The 23,634-nt window shown below is 52.3% G+C and overlaps 8 protein-coding genes across 10 annotated transcripts; 6 read left to right on the plus strand and 2 right to left on the minus strand.

Moving 5' to 3' along the window:
* Positions 1–323: 323 nt before the first annotated feature.
* On the plus strand, positions 324–3,590 carry TrAtP1_011196 (uncharacterized protein). The gene has a single exon (XM_066115006.1). It carries the CDS (start codon positions 603–605, stop codon positions 3,378–3,380), a length of 2,778 nt encoding a protein of 925 aa, XP_065971103.1. The 5' UTR covers positions 324–602; the 3' UTR covers positions 3,381–3,590.
* A 343-nt stretch (positions 3,591–3,933) lies between these two features.
* TrAtP1_011197 (60S ribosomal protein uL4) lies at positions 3,934–5,156 on the plus strand (the record flags this gene model as incomplete). Its single annotated transcript, XM_014093352.2, has 2 exons — positions 3,934–4,138; positions 4,303–5,156. The coding sequence occupies 2 exons, from the start codon at positions 3,934–3,936 to the stop codon at positions 5,154–5,156; spliced, it is 1,059 nt and encodes a 352-aa protein (XP_013948827.1).
* A 452-nt stretch (positions 5,157–5,608) lies between these two features.
* On the minus strand, positions 5,609–7,063 carry TrAtP1_011198 (uncharacterized protein; the record flags this gene model as incomplete). Its single annotated transcript, XM_014093353.1, has 1 exon — positions 5,609–7,063. The coding sequence occupies one exon, from the start codon at positions 7,061–7,063 to the stop codon at positions 5,609–5,611; it is 1,455 nt and encodes a 484-aa protein (XP_013948828.1).
* An 872-nt stretch (positions 7,064–7,935) lies between these two features.
* On the plus strand, positions 7,936–12,939 carry TrAtP1_011199 (uncharacterized protein; the record flags this gene model as incomplete). The annotated part of the gene is made up of 1 exon (XM_066115007.1): positions 7,936–12,939. The coding sequence occupies one exon, from the start codon at positions 7,936–7,938 to the stop codon at positions 12,937–12,939; it is 5,004 nt and encodes a 1,667-aa protein (XP_065971104.1).
* A 3,033-nt stretch (positions 12,940–15,972) lies between these two features.
* Positions 15,973–16,281, plus strand: TrAtP1_011200 (uncharacterized protein; the record flags this gene model as incomplete). The annotated part of the gene is made up of 1 exon (XM_066115008.1): positions 15,973–16,281. The coding sequence occupies one exon, from the start codon at positions 15,973–15,975 to the stop codon at positions 16,279–16,281; it is 309 nt and encodes a 102-aa protein (XP_065971105.1).
* A 22-nt stretch (positions 16,282–16,303) lies between these two features.
* TrAtP1_011201 (uncharacterized protein) lies at positions 16,304–20,193 on the plus strand. 3 transcript variants are annotated; one of them, XM_066115010.1, is made up of 5 exons: positions 16,304–16,685; positions 17,187–17,590; positions 17,810–18,240; positions 18,313–18,638; positions 18,704–20,193. In XM_066115010.1, the coding sequence occupies exons 2-5, from the start codon at positions 17,257–17,259 to the stop codon at positions 19,608–19,610; spliced, it is 1,998 nt and encodes a 665-aa protein (XP_065971106.1). In that variant the 5' UTR covers positions 16,304–16,685; positions 17,187–17,256; the 3' UTR covers positions 19,611–20,193. The 3 variants fall into 3 exon arrangements, with proteins under 3 accessions (XP_065971106.1, XP_065971107.1, XP_013948830.2); XM_066115009.1 differs by having other exon boundaries at positions 16,304–16,479; positions 17,423–17,590; XM_014093355.2 differs by having other exon boundaries at positions 16,304–17,590.
* Positions 20,194–20,650: 457 nt separating this feature from the next.
* Positions 20,651–21,130, minus strand: TrAtP1_011202 (uncharacterized protein; the record flags this gene model as incomplete). The annotated part of the gene is made up of 2 exons (XM_066115011.1): positions 20,651–20,874; positions 21,091–21,130. 2 exons carry the CDS (start codon positions 21,128–21,130, stop codon positions 20,651–20,653), a joined length of 264 nt encoding a protein of 87 aa, XP_065971108.1.
* A 2,063-nt stretch (positions 21,131–23,193) lies between these two features.
* Positions 23,194–23,466, plus strand: TrAtP1_011203 (uncharacterized protein; the record flags this gene model as incomplete). The annotated part of the gene is made up of 1 exon (XM_066115012.1): positions 23,194–23,466. One exon carries the CDS (start codon positions 23,194–23,196, stop codon positions 23,464–23,466), a length of 273 nt encoding a protein of 90 aa, XP_065971109.1.
* Positions 23,467–23,634: the final 168 nt, after the last annotated feature.

The raw sequence follows: 23,634 nt of genomic DNA on the forward strand, positions 1-23,634 counted from the left end.
AGACAACGAGAGACGGAGAAACCCTACTTCGGACTTCAGCGACAGTATCAAGTGTTTTTATAGATGCTAGACCCTCACTGCCCCATGCAGCACAGCCTCGTGCTGAGACAGGCGCTTTTCAGCGACCCTTTATCGACATGGTTGGAGGCAAGGGCTGGTTGGGCACGAGTGGCAACGCCAACAAGCACAGGTGCTGCCAGTTACTTGGTATAGCACTTGCCTTAGGCAGTTACAGCGCTCGGGACCCCTCAAAGCGGGCCGCCACGCCGCTAATTGAAATACTGCCCAGACCCCACTACGATGTCATCTGAATCATCTTAACCCAAACACCACTGACGTCTTGTGGATTTTTCTTGTTTACTCTCTGGAAGTCCTTTGCTGTGGAACTTCACTTGCCAGCTTGGCCCAGGGACGCCTTGTTCATCATTCAATTTCGACAGTAAACGCCATCATTCAGCTCGCCCGTGGACCTACGATACAGCCCACATAGGCCTTTGGCCGATTGACTGGCAGCGCGGCGCATAGGGCCGCTGTGACGCTCTATCCCAGCATCTTCCAGAATCTAGACGCCCTGTGGCTTGACAGCCCAACGACGGGTCAGAATGAGCAATCCCATAGAGAACATGCTCCAGACGGGGTACTTCACCACGTCAAGAGCCAAGCAAGGGTATTCGTACGTCCCAAGACCTATGGATAGCTGCCTGATCTCGGTTGAAAAGACAATAGCTGACCACGTTGAACCTTGCAGAGCGTCTGTCGATTCCCCGCCGCGTCCTGTGCGCTTATCCACGCCACCAGAGCCGCCTGTATCTCGCCTCGCGCCGCGATATTACGACGACGTTCCATATTACCGCAGCTCAAAACCACCTCCACCCACCGTCGAAGATGAGGTTGATTCCCTTGCAAAGGAATTTGGCAGCTGCCTCAAGCTTGTTGTCGAGGAAGAGCCGCAGGCGAGAGGGGAAGTTGACCAAATGCCAGTCCTAGAAGAAGTTTTTGAATACAATCCAGAGCGTCGCTTTGTTATAGTGCCAGGCGCGACTCCGTCAAGCGCACCCGAAAGCGAGACTGAGCGTCGCTTTGTTATAGTGCCGGGTGCGACTCCGTCAAGCGTACCCGAGAACGAGACTGAGGACAAGGCTTTGAAAGATAAAGATAAATTTCGTCAAAAGAAGAAGGCGCCGGTATCTTCGTCTTCTTCACCAGAGACACAAAATAGGAGAAAGATTAGCGAAGCCGAGAATGTGAAATCCGATCGTCTCAGCGCCTCTATTCCTCAGCTAGAGAGGCGGGGAAGCAGACAAGACCTGCCTCGGCTGGAGACAGACGTGGACGAGAACCGGACACCAACCCATCATCGAAGCAAATCTGCCGTCAATGCCCCCCGCCCGGAGTTCTCGCAGAACAATCGCAAGTATGGGGAGGAATATCTTTCGCCGCAAGTGACAAAACATGGATCGAGTGGCCGGGACAAGACCTACAATGGATATGGCAAACCGCCTACCCATAGTAGCGCTAGCCTGGGCGAACCAAGCGAGAGCAGAAGAGACGAAGACAGGTATCATAGACGAAGCGCAACAGCGACGATGGAGGGGCGACCGGACTCGGGTTTTGAGCCCTTGTCAAGGCCTATGTCGCACGATCGCGTCAACGGGTCTCGTCCTCCAGACAGCAATCGACCCCTTCGCGATGAACTCCTGAGAGATAGTTATGCTTCACAGAAGCCACCCGTAACCGAAACCTTGAGAGCCCCATCGCCATCCAGGTTTAAGGATCAAAATTCTCCGCGGAACGAAACTTTCAGCAACTCTTATAGAAGAGAAAGCCCAGTTATCATTGATGACGACGACCATGCATCTGTTGCATCATCACGCAGAGGTGGCACTAGTGGCCGAAATTCTCGCTCTCCTTCTAGAGTTCCAACGATGCCAATTTCGTCGGTGAATTCATTAGGGCTGCCGGAGGATTGGGTGCCTAATCGCCGCATGTCAACTACTTTCCCGCTCAATCAAGAGAAGAAGCTCCAAGGGGATCGAACGCCCCCAGTAATTCACCTTCCCTATCCAGACGATGACGATGCGATTGTTGCTTGGCCAGAGGAGTCAGCAGGAATCGAAGTTGCGCGGCAATCACGGGCGGATACTGCATCGCCTGTTCTAATGCCACCAATTCCTCGGATTGACGATGACCACGTGGCACCGGACGAGAAAATTATCAAGTCTCCAACACATAAAGAGCCATCCGTGACAACGAAAGCGTGGCAGCCACCTCCATTTGATCCAAACAAATCCGGAGTGCGTCCTGACCAAACGGTTGGATTTTACCGGCGCTACTCTGAGACCAGAGGTCATGATGAGCAGTCAGATTTTCCAAACATGCCAGACTGCAAGCGCAAAGAACCAGTAGCCGGGAAGATGGATTGGCTTACACTCCCCAGGACAGAGTTCAATATCTGTCCTGACTGTTATGGCCATGTGTTTGCAGACACCCAGTACCGGACTCACTTCCATCCAGTACTACGACCAACAGGCAACGCAATTGCGTGCGACTTTGGTTCATCGCCTTGGTATCAGATAGCTTGGCTGCTAACACTGAAACATAAGGTGCCCGACTTGCAGCTATTTCATCATCTTGCAAAGATCATGTTCGATTCTCGCGACTATCCTTGCCCCGTCGAACGCAAAGTAACACGGGTTTGGTTCACCGTAAAGGACCCATATACAAGGCGGCCGGTGCCCGAATTTGCAGTATGCTATCAATGTGCGAAGACGGTAGAGACCCTATTCCCGAATCTCACAGGAGTTTTCATTCCACTTGATCCCAGGAATGAGCCATCGAGAAACTGTTGCTCTCTACATTATACGCCTCAGCGGAAACAGTTCGTGCTGTTCTTCGATGCTTTTGAGACCACATCGGACAAGAGCTATGTGACCAACCGAAAGGTAGACGTCGGTGACCTTTCTATGATGCTTACGCGATTGAGCACTATGGATGAGTGTCGCGAGGACCGCCGCGTGAGCGACGGCTACTGGTACGTGATGGAGTATCTACCGGATTTTACGGTCTGCGGGGAATGCTACGAGGCCGTGGTCCGGCCTCAGCGCGCAGAAGACAATGTGATTGCTCAGAATTTCTATTTGAAGCCGACCAAGCTGCCCATTGCAACGTGCCAGCTCTATTCTGCCAGGATGAGAGACGTTTTCAAGAGAGCTTGTAGGAACAATGATCCGCAGTATCTGGAGGGAAAGGCTCGAGAGAGGTTGAAGATTGAGAAGGACGTACACAGCAAGTTTCTCAGTCTTGTAAGAGATGGACGCAATAGCGCATGGACAGACGAACAGATTGATAAACTCAGCAGAGAGTGGAAGAGATGGGAATAAAGTGGTAGAAAACTTAGAAGCATTATCTTTTTATAGGGTCAGTGTATTGCCTTGGAAATAAGCATAGCGAAGCTCACATCATTAAGATGGCATACACGGATATGATACATGATACTAGCAATATGACATGATGACAATAGATACATGAAATACTACCTAAAATATGAGCTCTGTCTTGAAGCTTCTGATATGCCATATAAAACGAGTCCCATTGTCCATAGCCTTTCCCTTACTAAGCTGTCTCCCAATGAGGAATAGAAGCTCGCAACCCTGTCAGAAATGCCAAAAGGGCAATCACGTGAGCCCCAATTCTACTCGCTAAGGTACGTACCCCACTAAACTAGGGTCCGCCCACCAAAAATTGCAAGGAAAATTCAGTGAAATTTATCGCGGGTCTAGCAGCCAGCAAACTTTCCACCTCTCATCGCCAAATTCGACCAGCCCGACGACCACGGTATGCTGCACCCTATCATCGGCCCTGAACACAGCCTTTTCGCCTTTTGAAAGTTGCTAACTCTTCAATCCGCCATCAGGTCCTAGTCCTACCATCGCAATGGCTTCACGACCTACCGTCACTATCATCGGCAAGGATGGTGCTCCCTCTGGAGCTACCCACACCATTCCCGCCGTCTTCGCCAGCCCTATCCGACCGGATATCGTGAAGCAGGTTCACACTGGCATGGCCAAGAACAAGCGCCAGCCTTATGCCGTCAGCGAGAAGGCCGGTCACCAGACCTCTGCTGAGTCTTGGGGAACTGGTGAGTGTTTTTGGAAACCATGGGAGGCAGAATTTGAGATGCAAATCGAGACAAGGCGGGACTATGAAAATTTTCTTTTTTCGCCCAGCCATCGCGAAGAGCCTCAACGCGCCCACTGAAAGAAATTTGCTTAGAACTGTGCTGACTGTATTGGAATTGTTCAGGTCGTGCCGTTGCCCGTATCCCTCGTGTCTCTGGTTCCGGTACTCACCGTGCTGGTCAGGCCGCCTTCGGTAACATGTGCCGATCTGGTCGCATGTTCGCCCCTACCAAGGTCTGGCGCAAGTGGCACGTCAAGGTCAACCAGGGCCAGAAGCGATATGCCACCTGCTCTGCCCTGGCTGCTTCTGCCGCCGCCCCTCTCCTGCTCGCCCGTGGCCACCAGATCATGACCATCCCCGAGGTTCCCCTGGTTGTCGACTCTGCTCTCGTTGAGGGCAGCTCCGTTGCCCGCACTGCCGCTGCCCTCGCCCTCCTCAAGGCCGTCGGCGCCGGTGCTGACCTCGAGAAGGTCAAGGACTCCAAGAAGCTCCGTGCCGGTAAGGGTAAGCTCCGTGGCCGCCGCCACCGCCAGCGCCGTGGTCCTCTGGTTGTCTACAACCCCGAGGTCGATGGCAAGGAGCTCGTCAAGGGCTTCCGCAACATCCCCGGTGTTGAGACCTCCCCCGTCTCTGCCCTCAACCTCCTCCAGCTCGCCCCTGGTGGTCACCTCGGCCGATTCATCGTCTGGACCTCTGCTGCTTTCAAGGCTCTTGACGAGATCTACGGCTCCACCACCACTCCTTCTGCTCACAAGCGGGACTTCCTCCTGCCTTCCAACGTCGTCTCCCAGGCCGACCTTACTCGTCTGATCAACAGCAGCGAAATCCAGAGCTCCCTCAACGGCCCCAAGGGCGATGCTGTTACTCGACGATCCGCCGTCCAGAAGAAGAACCCTCTGCGCAACAAGCAGGTCCTCCTGCGCCTGAACCCTTACGCAAAGGTCTTCTCCCAGGAGTCTCAGAAGAAGCAGGAGTAAATACTTTAACTTTCTGGGTGTGCAGCAAGTTACGAACAATGGGTTATTGGAGGAGGGATATATCATGGTTTCATACCGAGGCGTAATGGCTTCTGGAAAGGTTGAGCTCTTTGAATGAAAAAAAAGACGAAAAGAGATTTGACTTTATTAACAGCGTGTGTCTAAACAATGTGATTTTTTACGAACAAGTCATCTTTTTTTCGATGACTTGAACCAATATTCTCTTCCTCCCTGAGTACATACTCTTGTTTTACAGTGCATGCTGTGCAGAAGTAGTAAGTGACTTGTCACAGACTTTCAGTAGTAGAAAAAAAAAACAGATCATTTCAAGCTATGTTCTATACATAGGTACTCTACAGTCTACAGTTCTGTCTCCTGAATAGTATATCTAAGAGCCGCTCTCCTGAACTCCGTTTCTCTCCACCCCCCAGTAGAGTTACCCAGCTGCATATTCATTCTTTGTCAGGCTCATAATGGTAACCAAGATCAGCCAGAGTCTTGGCTCTACATCCGTCTTCTTCAAATTTGGTCTTGGCCTGCGGAGCTAGTTTCCTCTGCCAAAACTGCTCGCCTTCCCAGTGTGGAGGCTGTTTGCCCACGTGTTTCGCCTTATTTACCCAATCGTAAAACTCGTTGATGTGCTTGCCATCGTCCCCTAATTCCGGGTATGTGTGTAGTACCTCCCCTCGTGCCTCTTCCAGCTCTTTGCTCCATTTGTTCATCTCGTCGTCAGAGGGCAGTGCCAGATCATTGGCCCATACCGCTGAGAATGCCGCTGCCTGTGCTTCTGCGAGGGGCCATGGAACAGACTTCATATTTAGGGCTGGGAAAACCAATGTCGGATGCTCGATGAGAAACGTGTGCTGATAGAGCCCATGAATACCGCGCCCGGATGTGATAATCTTGTGGCCGAGGCTGTTGAGGAAAGGGTAGCCAAACAAGAATCCAGTGCAGAACACAATGTAATCTATATCTATCTCTTTACTTCCATCTTTGAAAAGAACGCCTCGCTGGTCTGGTAAGAATTCGACTATTTCGGGGACTTCTTCACACCCAATGTGAGAGATTTTGTCGGGCGATGTGGGATGTCGTACGGACATGAGCGTTCTGTCGGCCACTTCATTGATTTGATAGGCTATGTCGAGACCAGACGGCCCATTGCCGACGACCACAACCTTCTTCCCTCTGAAGTGCTCATTCTTTCGATACTGCTTTGAATGGCTGATGATGGTAGGGTGGGCTTTGTTGAACTCCTGTAAGTTCTTGATGGAGGGTACGAAAGGCACTGAGTAGTGACCATTGGCAACGACAACGGCATCATACGTCTCCCGGACGACTTCACCATCATTCAACGTAGACGATGCTTCCAAATGCCACTGATCTCTGCCATCCTGAGTTTCTACGTGGACCTGCGTCACTTGATGGCGGAATTTGATAAGATGCTTCAGGTCCTCAGCATAACGAACAAGATATTCTTGAATCGCCTCCCTTTTGGGGAACAGCCACTCATCCGCCGGAAACGCCGTATCGTGAAACTGCATCAGGCATCCGGGAATATTCGCATGAAGCCTCTCGTACATGGGCGAAGGGAAGATTGGCGCCGGTGCTCCCTCAGGCCAGATGGACGGCTCCGGGCCCCAGAACGGATCCTGCTGCGGCACGGGCACCTCCTTCGGCGCAAGGCCGCTGTAGTACCAGACGCCGCCGACCTGATCCTGCTGCTCGAAGATGGTGATGGAGTCGACGGCGCCTTGGGCGTTGAGGTATCTGGCAGCAGCCAGGCCAGCCGGCCCTGCGCCGATGATGGCGACTTTCTTGACGTGGAAGGGCTGCCGCTGTTGCTGCCGATGCGTTGCTGGCACGGCCACTGCGGTGCCAACGGCAGGGCTTGACCAGATGCCGCCCATGCTATTGGTCGTTGCTCCTTGGACGGCGCAGGAATCAGCAGCTGCGATATGCATGTAATAAGTATAGTAGATGTGATTATCTCCAGTAGTATCCAATGGGGAGCAGGTATTTAGATGAATGTCCCTGGTACAAACAGAATCGTATTTAGGGAAATGGGCCAATGGTGCCCAAACAAGCGAGCGAGCATTTGCTTGGCGGCATCGCCAGTTTATAGCAGGAAGAGACGATGCATTCACTCTACGGCATTTATAATATCGGCTAGGCGGGCACTTGGAGATCGGATCTGTCAAATAGTCGCATGAGAACATGCCGGCGTCGGATGATGTCAGCCACTTGGGTCTCACTAAGTGCTTCGAGTAACTTTGTAGGTATCCGTAATGGCCTGTTCGGGCGCTGGACCGCGGCTGGATATCAACGCCAGGTACATCGGGTGCCTAGCCGGCAGCAACACACCGCCTGCCCCTCTTGGCCAGCTCTCTTCTTTCTAGCAGTCTTGGGCCTGTAGCTCACTTGCTCACCCCTGCAACGGTTGGATTTGTGTCGCTGCGAGATTGGGCGAGCTGCAGCCCAAGCAGGACAGCGCAGCGAGGCGAAAAAAAAAAGTGAGCTGCATCTCACTCCAATCCAAATTCATTCACGCACCGCACCTTAGTGAAAGGTACAGCGCATCAGCGACAGGGGAACGCAAGAGACTCGCCTGCGTCACAGGCTGTTTCTTTCCTTTGCTTTTCTCTCTTTCCTTTTAATCTTCTTTCCCGCTTCTCTCCTTCACCTACTATTCCCTATCATGAACCGCCTTGAACCACCCTGCTATAAGCATCGCCAGAGCCGCCCCTCCACTAGATGATCGGCGCGCGCCAGTGAAGCCGCCATGGCAAAGGACGATGCCCAACTCGACGTGCTGCGCAGCACCGAGGCGACGCCCATCGCCAAGCTCAGCCCTGCCATTCTCGACGCAGAAGCTCTCGTGATCGAAGGCGTCATCACCGTGACATGGCCGTACAGCGCTGTGACCAAGTCAATCGCCTTCATCCTCGCCGAACGCGATCCCCTGCATCGACGCGACAAGGGCCAGCTCCGAGTCGAATTCCAAGGCGCCGCAGCCAAGGCTCTTGCAGACGCACATTTGGGAGGCGGCGATGAGGTGCGACTGAGCTTGGACGGGGTGCGGTGGGAGGAGAACCAGGCGTGGATGAGACGGCCGGGCACATTGGAGTGGCAGATGAAGTTTACCAATCGCCTGCTGCTAATGATCCGCAGGGCCGAGAACCAAGATGTGGACACAATCAGCATCAATGTGGACGATGGTGAGGGAGATCAGGAGTCGATAGAGCAGCCCCAGACAATGAGTCCTTCGCCTTCGGTCGAAATCGAGCAGACTCATTTCGCGAATCCCGTGCCACGAACGCCGCTTTCCGTCGTCCCATCAAAGAGATATGCCTATGAGACGCTGGGGCCTGGGGAATATACCTCTCCGGCATTCATCAAAAGAGCCAGAGTGTCGTATGGCTCGCTTTTTGAAGGCGGTTTTGATATCTTTGACGAAGAAGAGCCTCCAAGGAGCGCCAAGAAGAAGAAGAAGAGAAGGTCTCTATTCAACATGAACCCAACCTCCTGGAGATATGCCAGTCGGTCACCGTCCCCCGAGGCGGAAGAGCAGCCTACCGAAGACGAAGAACAAGATGAACCCACAATCGCGAATACCGAGACCATTATGTTGGAAGATCGTGAAGGAGCCAAAGAAACCGAAAAGGGCGATCAGTTACCAGCTGTCCAACCACAGCCGGTAATGGTAGATCACGGATGCCAAACTAGAGAGATGAGCTCCAGCCCAGTCAGCGGTGTTCAAATTATTGCCGAATCCAAATCAACGGGAATATTACTACAACCTACGCCAACCAATCCATGGAAACATCCGGACATGGGCCGCGTGCTCCAACAGCCATCGCCGCTCTCATTTGAAGCTCACGATGCACGCGCTCGAGTACACGAATCAGAACCTATCCGCCAACCGGAAATTCCTGCGCCGCATAGTGGATTTGATATGTCCATGAGTATAGACCCAAGTCTACAGTCGCATGAAGCGGATGTTCATCACCACCAGCATTCGTACAATATGATGGCGGCTGAGATGCAACCGCCTCCACTGCAAGAACATGAAGCTCCCAGCTCCCAGACACACGATGGGCTAGCTTGGGTAGCCGATACATTGGCGGCAGCATACCATACGATGCCCACTCATGATGTGCATGGTTTTCCACAGGGAAGCTTTGCTCGATCATCTTACACATTAAGAGCTAGCCCTTCAGATGAAACGCATACGTTGGCATCTGCAGGATATCACGGCGTGGGAATGCATGGATATGTTCAAGTGAATGAGGCACACACTATGCTATCATCGTCCTTTACGCAAAGCGGTGTTGAAAAGCCTAACCCCAGCTATCATGGACGCCGCGAAGATGATACCGAGACTGCTACAGTGACCGCTACGTTTGGCAGAGAAGGCAGGTCAAGCCCCCCGCAACAAGATTCCAGCACAGATGAATCACAAGAAGAGGCAGAGGAAGATGCTCAGCGCGGTTTCTACGACTGGAATAGGCAAAACGGGGACCCTGAGGAAGCATATGATGACGAACAGTATGCTGACCAGGGCTCTGGCGAAGACGAAATTAATGAGGATGACATAACAGAATCCGAACTTGAAGAATCAGGGTCTGACGCGGACTACGAATCGGGATCTGAATATGAATATGAATCAGAGTCCCGAATTCACAATGAAGCCGCGCAGCCGGCACTTTATATTCCAAGGCCATTTATTCCAATCCCGAGACCCGCTCCCGCTGCTTCCAAGGAGCCAGTTGTTATCAGCCTTTTGTCTGATTCTGAAGATGACGATAGTGACAAGCCCACTGCTGCCGTACAGGCTAAGAAAGAGCAGAGCGAAGAGCCCATACCGCCCGAGCAGTACGAGGCTAATGAGCAGCCAAGTGAACAAGAAGACGAAGTCATGGATGAGGACGAAGATGAAGACGAAGATGACGACCAAGATGGATATGAAGATGAAGATGAAGTCGAAGTTGAGGATGAAATTGAGGATGAAGATAGGGACACGGATGATTATGTGGAGGAGGGCGCGGGCGTGGATGAAAGCTTGGATGAAAATATGGACGAAATCGAGGACGCATCCGATATTGAAGAGGTCACCGAGATCAAACCAGTGGTCAGCCAGTCATCCAAGAGACCCAGCATGGTGAGCCAGCTTGATGGCAGTAACGAAGTCGCTCTGCTTCAACACGACGAACCAGACAGAAGTGAAATCAGCCCCTTTGAAATGGACCATCCGAACTTGATACTGTCACCTAAATCTGACAAGCGCCGATACGTCAATATAGCGGAAACTATAGCCGAGGCCGAGGATACGGTACTTCTCGTCAGCTCTCCGCTCGCAGACAGGACCTCGCCACAGCCTGAATCCGTTATCGCCAACGCCGACAACGAAGAGATTACTACCGATATAGGGATGGGCAGTATCTCTAAATCACGATCACCAGAACCTATTAATACCGAGAAACCGACTGTTCCAGAAGAGGCTAAGGAAGCGCCGATAGCTCAGCAGCAACAAGAGGGAGAGCAGGAGCAGGAGCAAAAGCACGAACAAGAGCTTAAACGAGAACTGGAACAGCCAGATGCTGCCTCTTCAAAGTCCTTGGATTCTGGAGAATCGGCTGCTGAGCCATCTGTGCACAAATTAGAGATACCAGCGGACATGGCCGAAGTGGAAGAGACTTCGATCCTACAATCTACTACCAACGACGACCAGCTTATGGAGGATGTCGATCCTGTTGGCTTGGAGATACAGCCAACCAGCGCAGAATCGAAAACGGAAGATGATGATGTTGCTGAACCGGACATGGAAATGCAAGACGATTTGCTAAATCAACTCGGAAAAGAAGCTGAGAATGTCGAGATTGACTTGGAGAAGGAGATCGACCAGATCGACCAAGCCACTGAAGAAATTTCACCAATAACCACAGGAGAGCTTGAAGTCGTTGCATCATCACCGCCCCCGGTTACTCTGACTGCACTGTCTTCGATGACACCCATGGCTGTACCAGCTCTGGATGAGCAAGCGGCTACAAAACAGTTATCAATTCCACTAGAAGCTCGGGAAGATGACCACGAGGTTTACCATGATGTAGCCGATACAGTTGTAACGGAAGAGGTGCCACTGGCTGTAGATGAATCAGTTAGGACGGTGGACGAAGACGTGGATGAACCCGTTTACCACGATGTGGAAGAAGACTTGGAAGAAGACATACAGGAAGACGTTGAGGAGGACATACAGGACGACATGGGGGAAGACACCGGGGAAGACATCGGGGAAGATGTGGAGGAAGATGTGGCGGAAGATGAGTATGAGGATGCACGAGAGGATGGAAGCGACGACAACGGCGACGATGACGACACTGCAATCGAGCAGCAACTCATGGCTGAATCCCAGCATTATTCTACTCCGCAGAAGGCACATGATGCACCGGCTCTCTCACAGCCCCTAGAGGCAATTGAGGAAACTCATGAATGCAATCATGCTCACCATCACCATGCTCATCACCACCATGACCATCACACAGAACAAAGCGCACATGAACGTGGCTCTCGCAGGGCAGAGCCTGAGATGCTAATAACAGTGCAGTCTCTTCGAAGCCACTGCCGTGCCAAACGAGTCTCCAGTGGTAGTTCTGATAGCTTCTTGATTGATCCAAACGCTTCGTTTGCCAAGGGCTCCCCTAATAAGGCGAGTCAATGTCTCATTGGGGATGAAGAATCACTCCCGCAGCGATCACCGCGGTCGTCGCGGTCGTCGCCACGGAGCAAGGCCGAGCCTTCAGTGGGTAATGCGGCACTTGCCAAGTCGTCCTTCCAGGAGTCTAAATCGCCAAAGGAAGCCGGTGCGCCGACATCGCTGCGCGCAAGACGCGGCGTCAAGGGCCCGACTGATGCCAGCATCCTACTAGCCCAGGCTCTTTCAGAGCCATCAGAGCGCAGTCCTCAGCAGCTAAACAGCCCAACAGAATCGCTGCGTGCTAGTCGTCATAAATCTGATCAGCCGGATCCGAGCTCGCAGTTGACAGCCGAAACCAGCAAGGACTCTCAACAGCAGCTCGAGCAAGAGAATCCGCAAGATGCAGCTTATGACGCGTCAGCAACTCCACGTCGGGACGTTACCCCAGAGTCAACGGCCACAGGGCACAATCTGAGATCGCCCCGCAAACTCGCCGCCGGCAGGCCATCTTCTGCTACTAGCTCCGTGGCTGAGGATGTGAGCATCACATCTCTGAGGCTCCAACTGACTAAGAGTCTAAGAACAAGCCTGCCGGACTACTTACCACTCAAATTCCTGCGTGCCTCGTTGAATAAAACGGCCGATATTTTAGCCGTTGTCACTGCCACTCCGCGCGAACCACACCGACCGAAGTCTGGGCCCCGAGACTACATGCTCGAGTTGAACCTGACCGACCCCTCAGCAGCACCAACAACAGTCATCATTGCGCACATCTTCCGGCCACACAAGTTTACTCTGCCTGCGGTCCAGGCCGGTGACATTGTGCTGCTGCGTCGCGTCCAGGTGGTGTCAATGCAAGGCAGGGGGTTCGGCGTCCGGGCCGGAGATGCCTCGGCATGGGCAGTCTACGAAAAAGACAGCAAGGAGATGCTACCGCAGATTAAGGGTCCGCCAGTAGAAATCACAAACGAAGAGGTTGAGTATGTACAGGGGCTGAAGAGGTGGTGGAGTCTCCAGGATGACAAGTCGTTGGCGAAGATCGATAAGGCGAATCAGCGAATGTCACAAGGCGGCAAGGATGATACGAAATGATCTACCAGCGTCGGTAGGGTAGCAGATGAAGATCATGAAAGCGATCTCGGGGGGATGCAAAATCGGGAGGAAACAGCTGATGTTGATGAAAGCGACCTCGGGAATGCAAGATTCGGGAGAAATAGGGAAAGAAGTCGAGGGGAATTTCACTAATACGAGGCAATTGGGATGAATGGTAATTGGGAAAACAAGTTTACGTGGCTAACAAGCTCTTCCTTTGTTTTTTACATGTTATTATTTGGTATAAGAAAATCTTAGATAGGGGCAGAGAGAGAGGGCAGCTAACGATTCAACGAAATTACTACTATACCTACCTACACACCATATGTAAGATTACTAGGAGCAGTCAGGGTAGTTAGGTACGACACAGGGCTTTAGAATTAGCATCAAGCCATAGCCAATGCATCAACCTTTTTTTTTTGTGTCCGGCAAATATTGTCTCCATTCCAAGCTCGGAATATGAAGACAACCCCCTGCGTGTAAGCGAAGATCTCACATGTGTTTAGAGCAATCTAGGCGAGGAGATACGGATAGACAAAAGGTTCAATGGTTTGCAATGATAACGACAAGCCGAGTCGAATGTCGTAAGCGGAATTGCCCAGCAGGGAATGGTCGGCTCTCCCATCGGCCGATCTGAGCTCGACTGACATGAGCCCGTCTGAGGTTTAACAAGCCCGGTGGGTAATACGAGATGGCCAGATCTGAAGATGGCGGCGAGCATGTGGTTTGCGGGGTCTCATAGCTCAAAGAAGCTTGTTCGGGCCGGAGTGATTTGGGGATAGATCCCTAGAGCTTGCTTGCCGAGCCGAGAATGGTGTACGTACGTACTGAATAGCTAGCCCTGTCTTGTGATTTTGAGGGGAACGGCCGTTCTTCTCCAGGATGGACGGCTCTTGGCAGAGCTGCAGCTAGGATTTAGACCCTGTTGGGATGGCATGACAGGCACAGGAGGAAAGCTTGTCCGATGCCGGAATTTGTTGAGCATGCAAGTGCTTTGAGCAAACGTCCAAGCAAGACGAGATGGATCTGGGCTTGTCTGTTGGTTCGTTAGCTGCAGCGCTATTGTTAGTAGATTGTGGGGGGACCATTCGCAGACAAGCCGAAGTATTCCGGTAGTGGTTTGCTAGTTGAAGCTAACAGGCGCGAGGCTGAACGGCATTAGCCAGAAGCTAACGTTGGAGTTTGTTTTGGATGCCGCATATCGGGGCTGCAATGGCCAAAAGGAAGAGACGCAATTGACTCATCTTGATTTGCACATGAGCGTACCGGTACTTGCAATGTGCTAGCAGAGTGGTGTGAGTGAGAGGCACGTCTTATTGGCAGGAAGAGATACGTGTACAGGTATGGTGAAGATCCCATCAGCCCGAGCGGAATAGCCCACTGGGCGGAGATGCATGGTGGATATCTGGCAGACAAAGCACATGCGAGCATATGCAAATTTGATACCCATTGACGGCCCACGGCCATAGTTGCCATACAGACTTCATAACGGAGACTTGATTATCCAGAGAGGGGCGAAGACGAGAAAGAAGAAAAAGAAACGGAAGCAGTGGCGGGGCATTATAACAAAGCAAATATGAAGAGCGTTTCATTCAATACGGTATATGGTGTGCCTAAAAGGAGGGCTGCAATTTATAAAGCAATTCTCCATAGAAGGTGCCAGTTTTCATATCGGCGGCCCCGTATCAACGGGAACCGCACAAAAAGTAAAAGCTGAGAAATCCGGAAGATGGAAGAGGCTCGATTGGATACAGGAGTCATGATCTGGAATACCGCATCCGGGGACTCCCCGTGCTGCGCTGCAGCTTGAACATCAGATTAAAGTGATGCAAATACTGCGCGGCACGATGCGCGAAATTGGCGGGTTTCTCTTACCTACCTCACTGCAAGCCACCAGCCGTGTGATATACGCACTCGGACAAACAATCCGTCGTCTTGAAGCATTGGGGAAAAAAAGTTCAGATGTGGCACTAAGGTGCCGCGAAATTGAAGTAAATAATGGATGGGGCGCGCCGGCGCCGATTCCAGGGTCCATAACGGGGCTCCGGTAAGGCCCATAGCGTGGCGTGCAGGGGGCCCTGGCTCTACGGACGGAGGCTTTCGGGTGAGGTCGGAGCAGATGTGATGCTTCAAGTGTGTCAACTGGCAGAGTCAGGAGCATCAGCTGTGGCAGCAGAGGCGCTGGGTGTCGGTGTTTTTGACACGAAGGAGTAGCAGGAGTTTTGCGCGAGCATCGGGGGGGCCGAATGCTGGACACGTCGTGAATCTGGAAAAGGCGTTGATTGTGTCGTTGCAGGCGAACACTCGGCATGTGACAACGATTGCTTGACAATTCATGACGCATCGGCTTGATATAAGTTCCCGGGACAAAGAGTACTAGTAGCAGAACACACACGACAGAGTCTCGTGTACCGGCAGCAATCAGCCCTGGGCACCCATGATCGACTCAGCAGGCTCGTCCTCTTCATTTCGCAATTCGCATTTCTCAGCAACAACCAAACCGGCCCGGATCCGGGTCTCTGCCCGGGCGGCGTCCTGAGCTTGTCGTTTTGCGTGCTGATTTGTTCGTCCTCGAGAAGAGGAAAAAGAATGTCCAGAGAAGAAGAACACGGTGGAGAGAACCCTTGCGGCAGCGCAGCTGATTCGCCAGCCCTGGGCCGCTATGCCAAGGCAGGCAGTGGTTGATGTGCTACAGCACTTGTATGTAAGACAGCAGGAAGGTGCAGCCGCAAAGGGTGTCTAAGCGCAGCAGCAACGCCCAGGTGCCGTGACTTGTCCAGAATCTCATGCGATCCCTATCTGCAGCCCCTATCATCGCGGCTCCTGCTTCTCCTGCTCGTCTGCCCAATGCACAATTCATCCAACTTCGCCCAGCGCATCAGTCCATTATCCCCTATCGCCAACCCAAAGCACCTGAGCACCTGAGCAAACCACGAACAGGAAAAAAACACAGCCAGGCTAACTTCGCGTCCCCACCACCCCCCCTGCGGATCCCGGAGTCCTGGCGCCGGCTGCTGCAGCTTGGGGAACCAGATGCAACCAGAGCTACCGCGCAATCCACCTGGGCGCAGCCCCTGCCACGGGCACCCTGCCGGCGGTCCTGGCGATTCTGGCGATTCTGGACCGGAGGAAGACGGATGGCAGGTTGATGGACGGGCCATGTTGGGCATCGAAAACGACTGCTGCGATGCTGCGCGCCCGTATTTTGCAGCACACCACGAGCGACGCGAATCTTGTGCGTTGCGCCAGCAAGCCCAGCAACGCCCACTGGCCGGGAAGAGGCCGGAATCGCCTCACCATGATCCAACAGCGCCATCCGACTCTAGCGGTTTGACGATATAATACTCGCCCGAGATCCTCTGTGCCCGTCTCTGTCTGTGCTTGCAATCTATCTGTCAATTCTGCCTTCCATCCATCTGCTTTACCTATTCATCCCTCCGACCTCTGTGTCAAATACAAGTCATTTATCGCCGTTGTACTTCACGAGACGCAAAGACCAGGTAGACTTTCTTAGTCTGCCCCAACAGACAAGCCTCGTCGGTACGTACGGAGTGAAACTTTTGTTCATTATTTTGTCTTCTCGGACTGTAATTCCTGCATCCATTGATCCCTTCTTTTTACCTAATCTCTCTCGCCCTTTCCTTTCCAATCCCTCCAAATTTTCCCAACCGTTTGCAGCTCAGCTGTATCCCGGCCCGCTTGCACCAGGTACCGGTACCACTCCGAGTCATCTTGGCTTTTACTAGGTATTACTGCACCATTCGCCCACGCGTTTCACTTTTTTCTCGTCCCGCCAATTTTTGGTTCTGTTTTCCTACAATTTTTTTTTTCCTTTCTTTTCGTTTGTCATCTCCAATAGAGCCCCTTTTCCCCTGTTGCAAGACAGTCCCTTGCCACCCCTCCATTGTTGGTTTTGTCGTTTCGGTCTTGTGATGCCCATGCAATCATTCGCCTCCGCTGCGCTCTGAAACAGACCCGAATCGTCCCGTTCAGCTTCACAATCCCCTTCACCCCCCTTATTAGCTCCGCGCTCATCTTGTGATGGGTCGCCAACCGATGGTCTTGCCGTCTGCTCTTCGGGGCGGATCCTGTGGAAGCCTGGGGTTATTAATGAGAAATCGCAACCCCATCTTCTGCAGGGGCCTAAAGTCTAGAGCTGCCGCTGCTAGTATTAAACCACCATCGCCGTCCTCACTTACAACCGCCTCGACAAACCCAGCTAACTCTTCTTCTTCCCCTTTGCTAAGCAGCAACTCTCACTCTCGCGTTTCCTCAGCCTCTTTGCTGAACACAAGCCCAGCTCTACGTCACCCATCAATGGCGTCGAGTTCCCGGAGTGCCGACAGCTCAGACGTGTACACCCCGAGATCAGCTTCGCCCACTCCGTCCGTAACGTCGGGCCGCTCCTCTCGCACTGCAGTGTCTAATAAGCGCATGTCCATTTCTAGTCGCAGGCTGACCGATTTCAACCCAATGTCTTCAGTCGACGTTACCGCTATTGAGGAGGCTATGAAAGCCGCATCCCTCGACCAATACCGGGGCTACGCCCAGGACCACTATACCGAGGTTAAGCAGGACCACGAAACCGAGTACCTCAAGGAGTCCGACGCATCCGCCTATCAGGTTCTTCGAGAGCCATTGTGGAACAAAGGTATGTAAACGCATATTTCCCCATGGGGATCTACATTACAACCACTATATTTATCCTTTTTTACTTTACCGTTTGCCTCGGTAAAACATGATTTGCAATATTGTTTGAAGCTACTTCTACGACACAATTTGTTACTCAACTACTTCTATAATCCAATTCTGTTTACAATCAAAATTTCACTGCAAGCGTTTGGCTAACTTACCGTCTTCGCCATGAAAGGTCTCTCCTTCACTCCCGAACAGCGAGTTCACAAGAACCTGACTGGTCTCCTGCCCCACGCCATGGAGAGCCTCGAGACGCAATGTGCCCGGGCCATGAAGATGATCAACACCCGCCAGACCGGCATCGACAAGTATCTATATCTGTCGAGCATCAAGGCACAGAATGTTGACCTCTTCTACCGCCTGCTCATGGACAATGTCCGCGACCTGATGCCCCTGGTCTATACCCCCACCATTGGCGATGTCTGCCTGCAATACTCTACTCTATACACCCGACCCGAAGCATTATACATCTCCATCAAGCAGCGCAAGTCAATCCGAGCAATGCTCCGAAATTGGCCCTGCCCTAACCCTGAGATTTGCGTCGTCACTGATGGATCTCGAATCCTGGGCCTTGGTGATCTTGGTATCAATGGTGTTGGCATTTCGGTAAGTCGCATTTCAGACATACCTCCCCTTTGGCTCGTGTAGCTCCAAAAGCTAATTGTGACAATGCTGCAGATCGGCAAACTAGCTCTGTACACGGCGGCCGCGGGCATCCACCCTGCCAAGACCCTGCCCATCGTTCTGGACAGCGGCACGAACAACGAGACGAACCTGAAGGATCCCTTCTACCTGGGTCTGCGCCAGAAGAGAGTGTCTTACAAGGATCAACAGGACTTCATGGACGAATTCATGGAGGCCGTCAAAGAAGTGTACCCCAACATGGTGGTTCAGTTTGAAGATTTCGACAGTGAAAAGGCCTTCAACTACCTGGACCGATACAGAAATACCCACAGGGCTTTCAATGACGATATCCAAGGCACCGGTGCCGTTGTCCTTGCTGGGTAAGTCCATGAACTCGGATCTAGCTCGTTCCCCGTGTCGTTATGGATTCGCTAATGCCAAGCAGATATATCAACGCCGTTAACCTCTCGGGTGTTCCTCTGGAAGAGCAGCGTCTCGTCTTCATGGGTGCTGGTTCGGCCGGTGTAGGCGTCGCTAAACAGCTTGTTGAGTACTACACACGTAGAGGCTTGACCGAGGCTGAGGCCCGTGATAAGTTCTACCTGGTCGACACCAAGGGTCTGGTGACTATGGATCGCGGTGACAAGCTTGCCGAGCACAAGAAGTACTTTGCTCGTGTTGACAACAGTGGTCACCAGTTCCGCACCCTGGAGGAGGTCATCGAGTATGTCAAGCCCAGCGCTCTTGTTGGTCTTGCAGCCACTCATGGCATCTTCACCGAGTCTATTGTCCGAGCTCTCAAGGCTTCCGTAGACGCTGGCGGTTTCGGACGTCGACCCATTCTGTTCCCTCTCAGCAACCCTCTTACCAAGGCTGAGTGTACTTTTGAGCAAGCCGTGCAGTGGACCGACGGTTCAGTCGTTTTCGCTTCCGGTTCTCCTTTCAATTCCTTCACCCTCAAGGTAGGCGGCGATGCGGGAGAAATCACCTACCACCCCAACCAGGGAAACAATGTATACGTCTTCCCTGGTTTGGGTCTGGGTGCCATCCTTGCCAAGGCAACTCGCATCACCGATGATATGGTGTACACATCTGCCGCGGCGCTTGCTGGATCCCTCAATGCCGAGGAGGTCCACAAGGGTCTGATCTACCCCAAGATTGAACGAGTCCGCGATGCCAGCGTCATTGTCGCCCGTGAAGTGATGAAGGCTGCTCGTCGTGATGGCGTATCTGAGCTACCAGAGTCCCTCTGGGTTGAGTGGGAAGAGTGGGGTGATGTCGCTTTGACAAACTACATCAAGCAGCGCGTATATGACCCTACCTCCTTCTCAGGCGCCAAAGGTCGGTTATAAATTCAACCGCAGCGCAAGGAGCTAATCAGATGGAGGGTGTGGGAGGAATTAATATCAGAGCAGAGGGAAGAGGTGACGCTTGCCACGATGTAATCCGGTGATGAGATGGGGGAAAGACGTATACACAGAAAAAGAGGGACGGCGTTCAGGGTACAGCTATGGTTCGTGCCGCTTGGCACTGATTTTGAAGGCGTCTCTTTCAGGATATTTCAGCCTTTTCTTTGATAGCTGTTTTTTTCAATACCTTATTTTTCTTCATCTTTCAAGCTTTTTCCTTTCGCCCGATTGTGTTTTGTGCAATGAAGTGAGCCTGGCCGTTTTGAGTGTAATAGCAAAAGTTGTTTTCCCCTCTCAAGTAGGTATTGGTTCCATGGTCAATGGTCGAGAACCTCGTTAGCTCCTTGGCCAGCTTTCCAGATCAAGTTCCATCGGACATTTTCTGTTTTTTGTTTTTTTTTTCCCCAGTCATCATCGGTCGAAAGGACAGTTGTGGTAAAGGAGGGATGTGGTAAAAAGAGGAGTAACAGTGCATTGGACAGAAGAAGTAAAAATAACGATCACAAAAAGACCATCTGTTCAAGGGAAAAAAAAAAAAAAGAGGGGTGTCAGATAGATCATCGAGTTAATACTACGTTCAATGGAAGTTGTTAGTGAAGCTTCAGATAAGAAGCTTTTAAGCTCGGAAAGCGATTAACGCCACCGAGGTAGCTCGGAGGGCCGAGAGTCTGTCGCGGCGACCGAACGGAGAAAGCAATGCGGGCGTCTAAGAGCTTTCTAACTACGAGCCCTATTTTTCCTAATGATGGTAGCATTCTAGCTCTGCTTCCCATGGACACTAGAGCTGCTCTCCACGGAGTTGTACGGACTAGAAGGGCAGTTGACTGCGCAGTGGAATTTTCATTTTCCGGGGCATAGCCAAGTATGCTACGTTTCTGCCCTTTTGGCTCGCCGGGATCCGGAGTGCCGCATCCACCTACCGGACTCGCGTAGACGCTTGCACAGGGCAAAACGGCGCTGTGTCCACCGCGCCGATCGCATCGTCATCTCATCATACCGTTTCTTTCGTCCAAAGGTAAAAAGGCCGTCTGCAGTTCATCTACCGGCGTGGCAACTCCCGTCCACTTCACGGAGGCGGCCACTGAGATGCGCTGCTCGCAGATGGAGGGGGAAGGGCAGGAAATGCCGGACGGCCTCCCGAGGTAGCGGGGGATCCACTCCGCGGTTTCTCCCGTGGAACCCACACATCGCCGATGCGCTCGTTGGCCTGCAGCGACCAAACAGGGAGTCTTTAGCGGCAGCCAAAGAACGGTCAGGAGGGCACACAGGAATTAGATCAGAAAAGCAAAGCGATCGGCAAATCCCATCTTGCGCTATTTGGGCATGGGGCTTGCCAGGAGAGAGAGGCGGGAAAAGAACAATGTCGGCTTATTTTGAAGTGGAGAGAGAGAGAGAGAGAGAGAGAGATTTCCAGCAGGCTCACTGGGGCTGCGATAAGTCGAAGCCAGCACGAGTATGAGCATGACGTGGGTATTTGCAGAGCGGAATGTTCTGCTGGTTTGCACGTGTCCATTGCATGCGCATCCTTCTGCCTCGTTTGAGTCCTCGTCCGTATATAGAACTGCCGAAAGTGAGAGGCCGGTGTGTGCAGGATTGGCACCGCGTTTCACTGTGCACATTACACTTGCGTTATTCCCGTTGTCCGCTAACATCGCTCGGGCTAGCGGGGCATCGTTTGCTTTGGGAAGCATGCAGGAGACCCAGCTTTTTCACTCTCGCGAAGAGTCATGGCCCTTGGTAGGGAGCAGATGCTACTACGATTTGGTGCATGGTTAGAGCTGGGATCATGATTGATGAAAGCTTAAAAATGGGTTGGCGTTTGTTGTGTAATGGCATCTCTTGTGAGAGCATCGAATTGTGTCGAACAATGCTGGGTGTAAACACTAATCAGTAGTAAGAGGTGTGTAAGAGGTGCGTGTAAGGCTGACCAATGGTGGCAGACTTACCCTGTATTATCGCACCATTTCTTCTGTTTTTTCAATGTGCCCTGAGACGCAAAGAGGTGCTTACAGTAGTGTACGCACAAGCAATAAAACCTAGACAAGGGTATAACATTTTCGAATGCGCGCACAATGGCCAATGGAAGAGATGAGCGTTGCTTGTGCGTGGCATCAAGGCCTTCCATGTAAAGGTAATCGCCGTCGACGTTGATCCTGAAGCGACGTCAAAAGTGGCCAAGGAGAACTAATAATTGGCGTCCCCACACAATCGTCAGGGCGTGAGGTGAATAGGGAGTAAATTGCGAATCTGCTTCTTTTTTCCCGCACTTATTACCTACTAGGTATATCAAAGGTGCGAGAGAAAGGAGCGCAAAAATTTTCATTCCCCCAAATAGAGACGACTTTGATGGTATTACCTAAGACAATCCAGCATAGCAGGAGCAGGGGGTCAAGCGCGATCGCAGCTACCACCGTCTGGGCGCAGGTACTCCATCAAGGTACAAGGTTGTACTGTAGACATGGAATTTGTTGACAATACATGCAAGGAATAGAATCGTGATGAGCTGCCTCTTTCGAACGAATCATGCGTTCTAGGGGCGAAATTCTAAATGAAAGGTTATAATGTAGAAGCAGGCACCTAACTAATGAAACGGCACTCAACAGCGAATATATACCTAACCAATAACACACATGGTATTGGTGGTGAAGCTGTGGTTTTGCATCCAACGGGCATCCCGAAGTCGTTATGCCGCAGTGCCCATAGAGCGGACACCGTACACATGCAATAGGCGCTACGATGGCACTAGCTCTTGTGGCCATGGCGTACTAAAACAACATCACCACTTTTTCACCATGCTCGTACTTGCTGCTCCACCTCAGCAACGGGTCTGGCTGGTGCTTGCGCTGCGGGAGAAACGACCAGTCGAGGACCAGTCGGGCTCGTCGCAAAGGAGGTTGGTAATTAAATAATGATTGCAGGTGATTCGGGTTTGCTGTTCGTCTTACTGTACAGTAGCATGTCCCAGGTGCAAAGTACCGCCTTGGCTTAAATGTACCGATGAGGCTAGCGGATGATGAAAGAGGAAGAGGATGATGACAGGCAGCGCGGCAGTACACGGCAGTACCAGCTGGTATATCTGGGCATATATCTGGGCGGCAATGCGGTGAGACGGCTACCCTGCTGGTACGGAAGAGAGACAATGGCTTCTTTCAGCGGTCCGGGATGGTACTTCCCGCAGCTGCACAGCGTCATCCTACATCATGGTAAATGTTCAATGCAGTTTCATCAGAGGTAGCTTGATCCAACTACTAGCAAGTCCACCAGAAGATGCTGCCAATAGACGCCAGACTATTTCGTGCAAGGGCTAGACCAGAGGCTGCAGCCATGGCCCTAGCCACAGCCAGCCATGCGTTTTAGAACTCAGCAGCACGTTTTGCGCGCTCCGTGCTGGCGGCAACAACCAGGTATATACGAAGTACTGCACAGGTGCCTCCAGATCCGCTCGACGCTTCCAGCTGCTTCGTTGCAAGGCATCGCCGCCCGTCTCGCGTGCCCAACTCGCTTCCTCCCTTCCAACGGACATCACATGGGCGGAACAGACGGATCCGTCACAGGCCTGAAGCCAACCGATCCGGCATTTCAGGTTCAACAGCACGGCCAACCAGCCAGAGCCTTCCATGCAAGCCATGGGCCATCCCTCCAAGCCCAGCTTGTCAGCCGGAGTCCCGTGGCGTCGCCCCGGCCTCGACGACCTCCACACTGTCTTTTTTTCACACCCGGCGCTCCGCTGCTTTTGTCCTTGACCGTGGCTGGCCATTCATTCCTCGCCCTTGGTCCCGAGAACGGTGTCTGGCCCTAGAATGGCCATTTGTTAGACAGCGCTAGACGAACGCACAAGCTTCGACGCTCTGGGCTGGATTCGTACAGTACCGCCATCACCGATCACGCAGGCGGGATACAAGCCTAGTGCCGTCTAGCAGCAGCTATGCTCATGGCTGGAGATTGGTAATGGGGAAAACGAAGCAGC

This window comes from Trichoderma atroviride, chromosome 6 (assembly GCF_020647795.1).
Source record: "Trichoderma atroviride chromosome 6, complete sequence".
In the NCBI taxonomy this organism is placed as follows: Eukaryota; Fungi; Ascomycota; class Sordariomycetes; order Hypocreales; family Hypocreaceae; genus Trichoderma; species Trichoderma atroviride.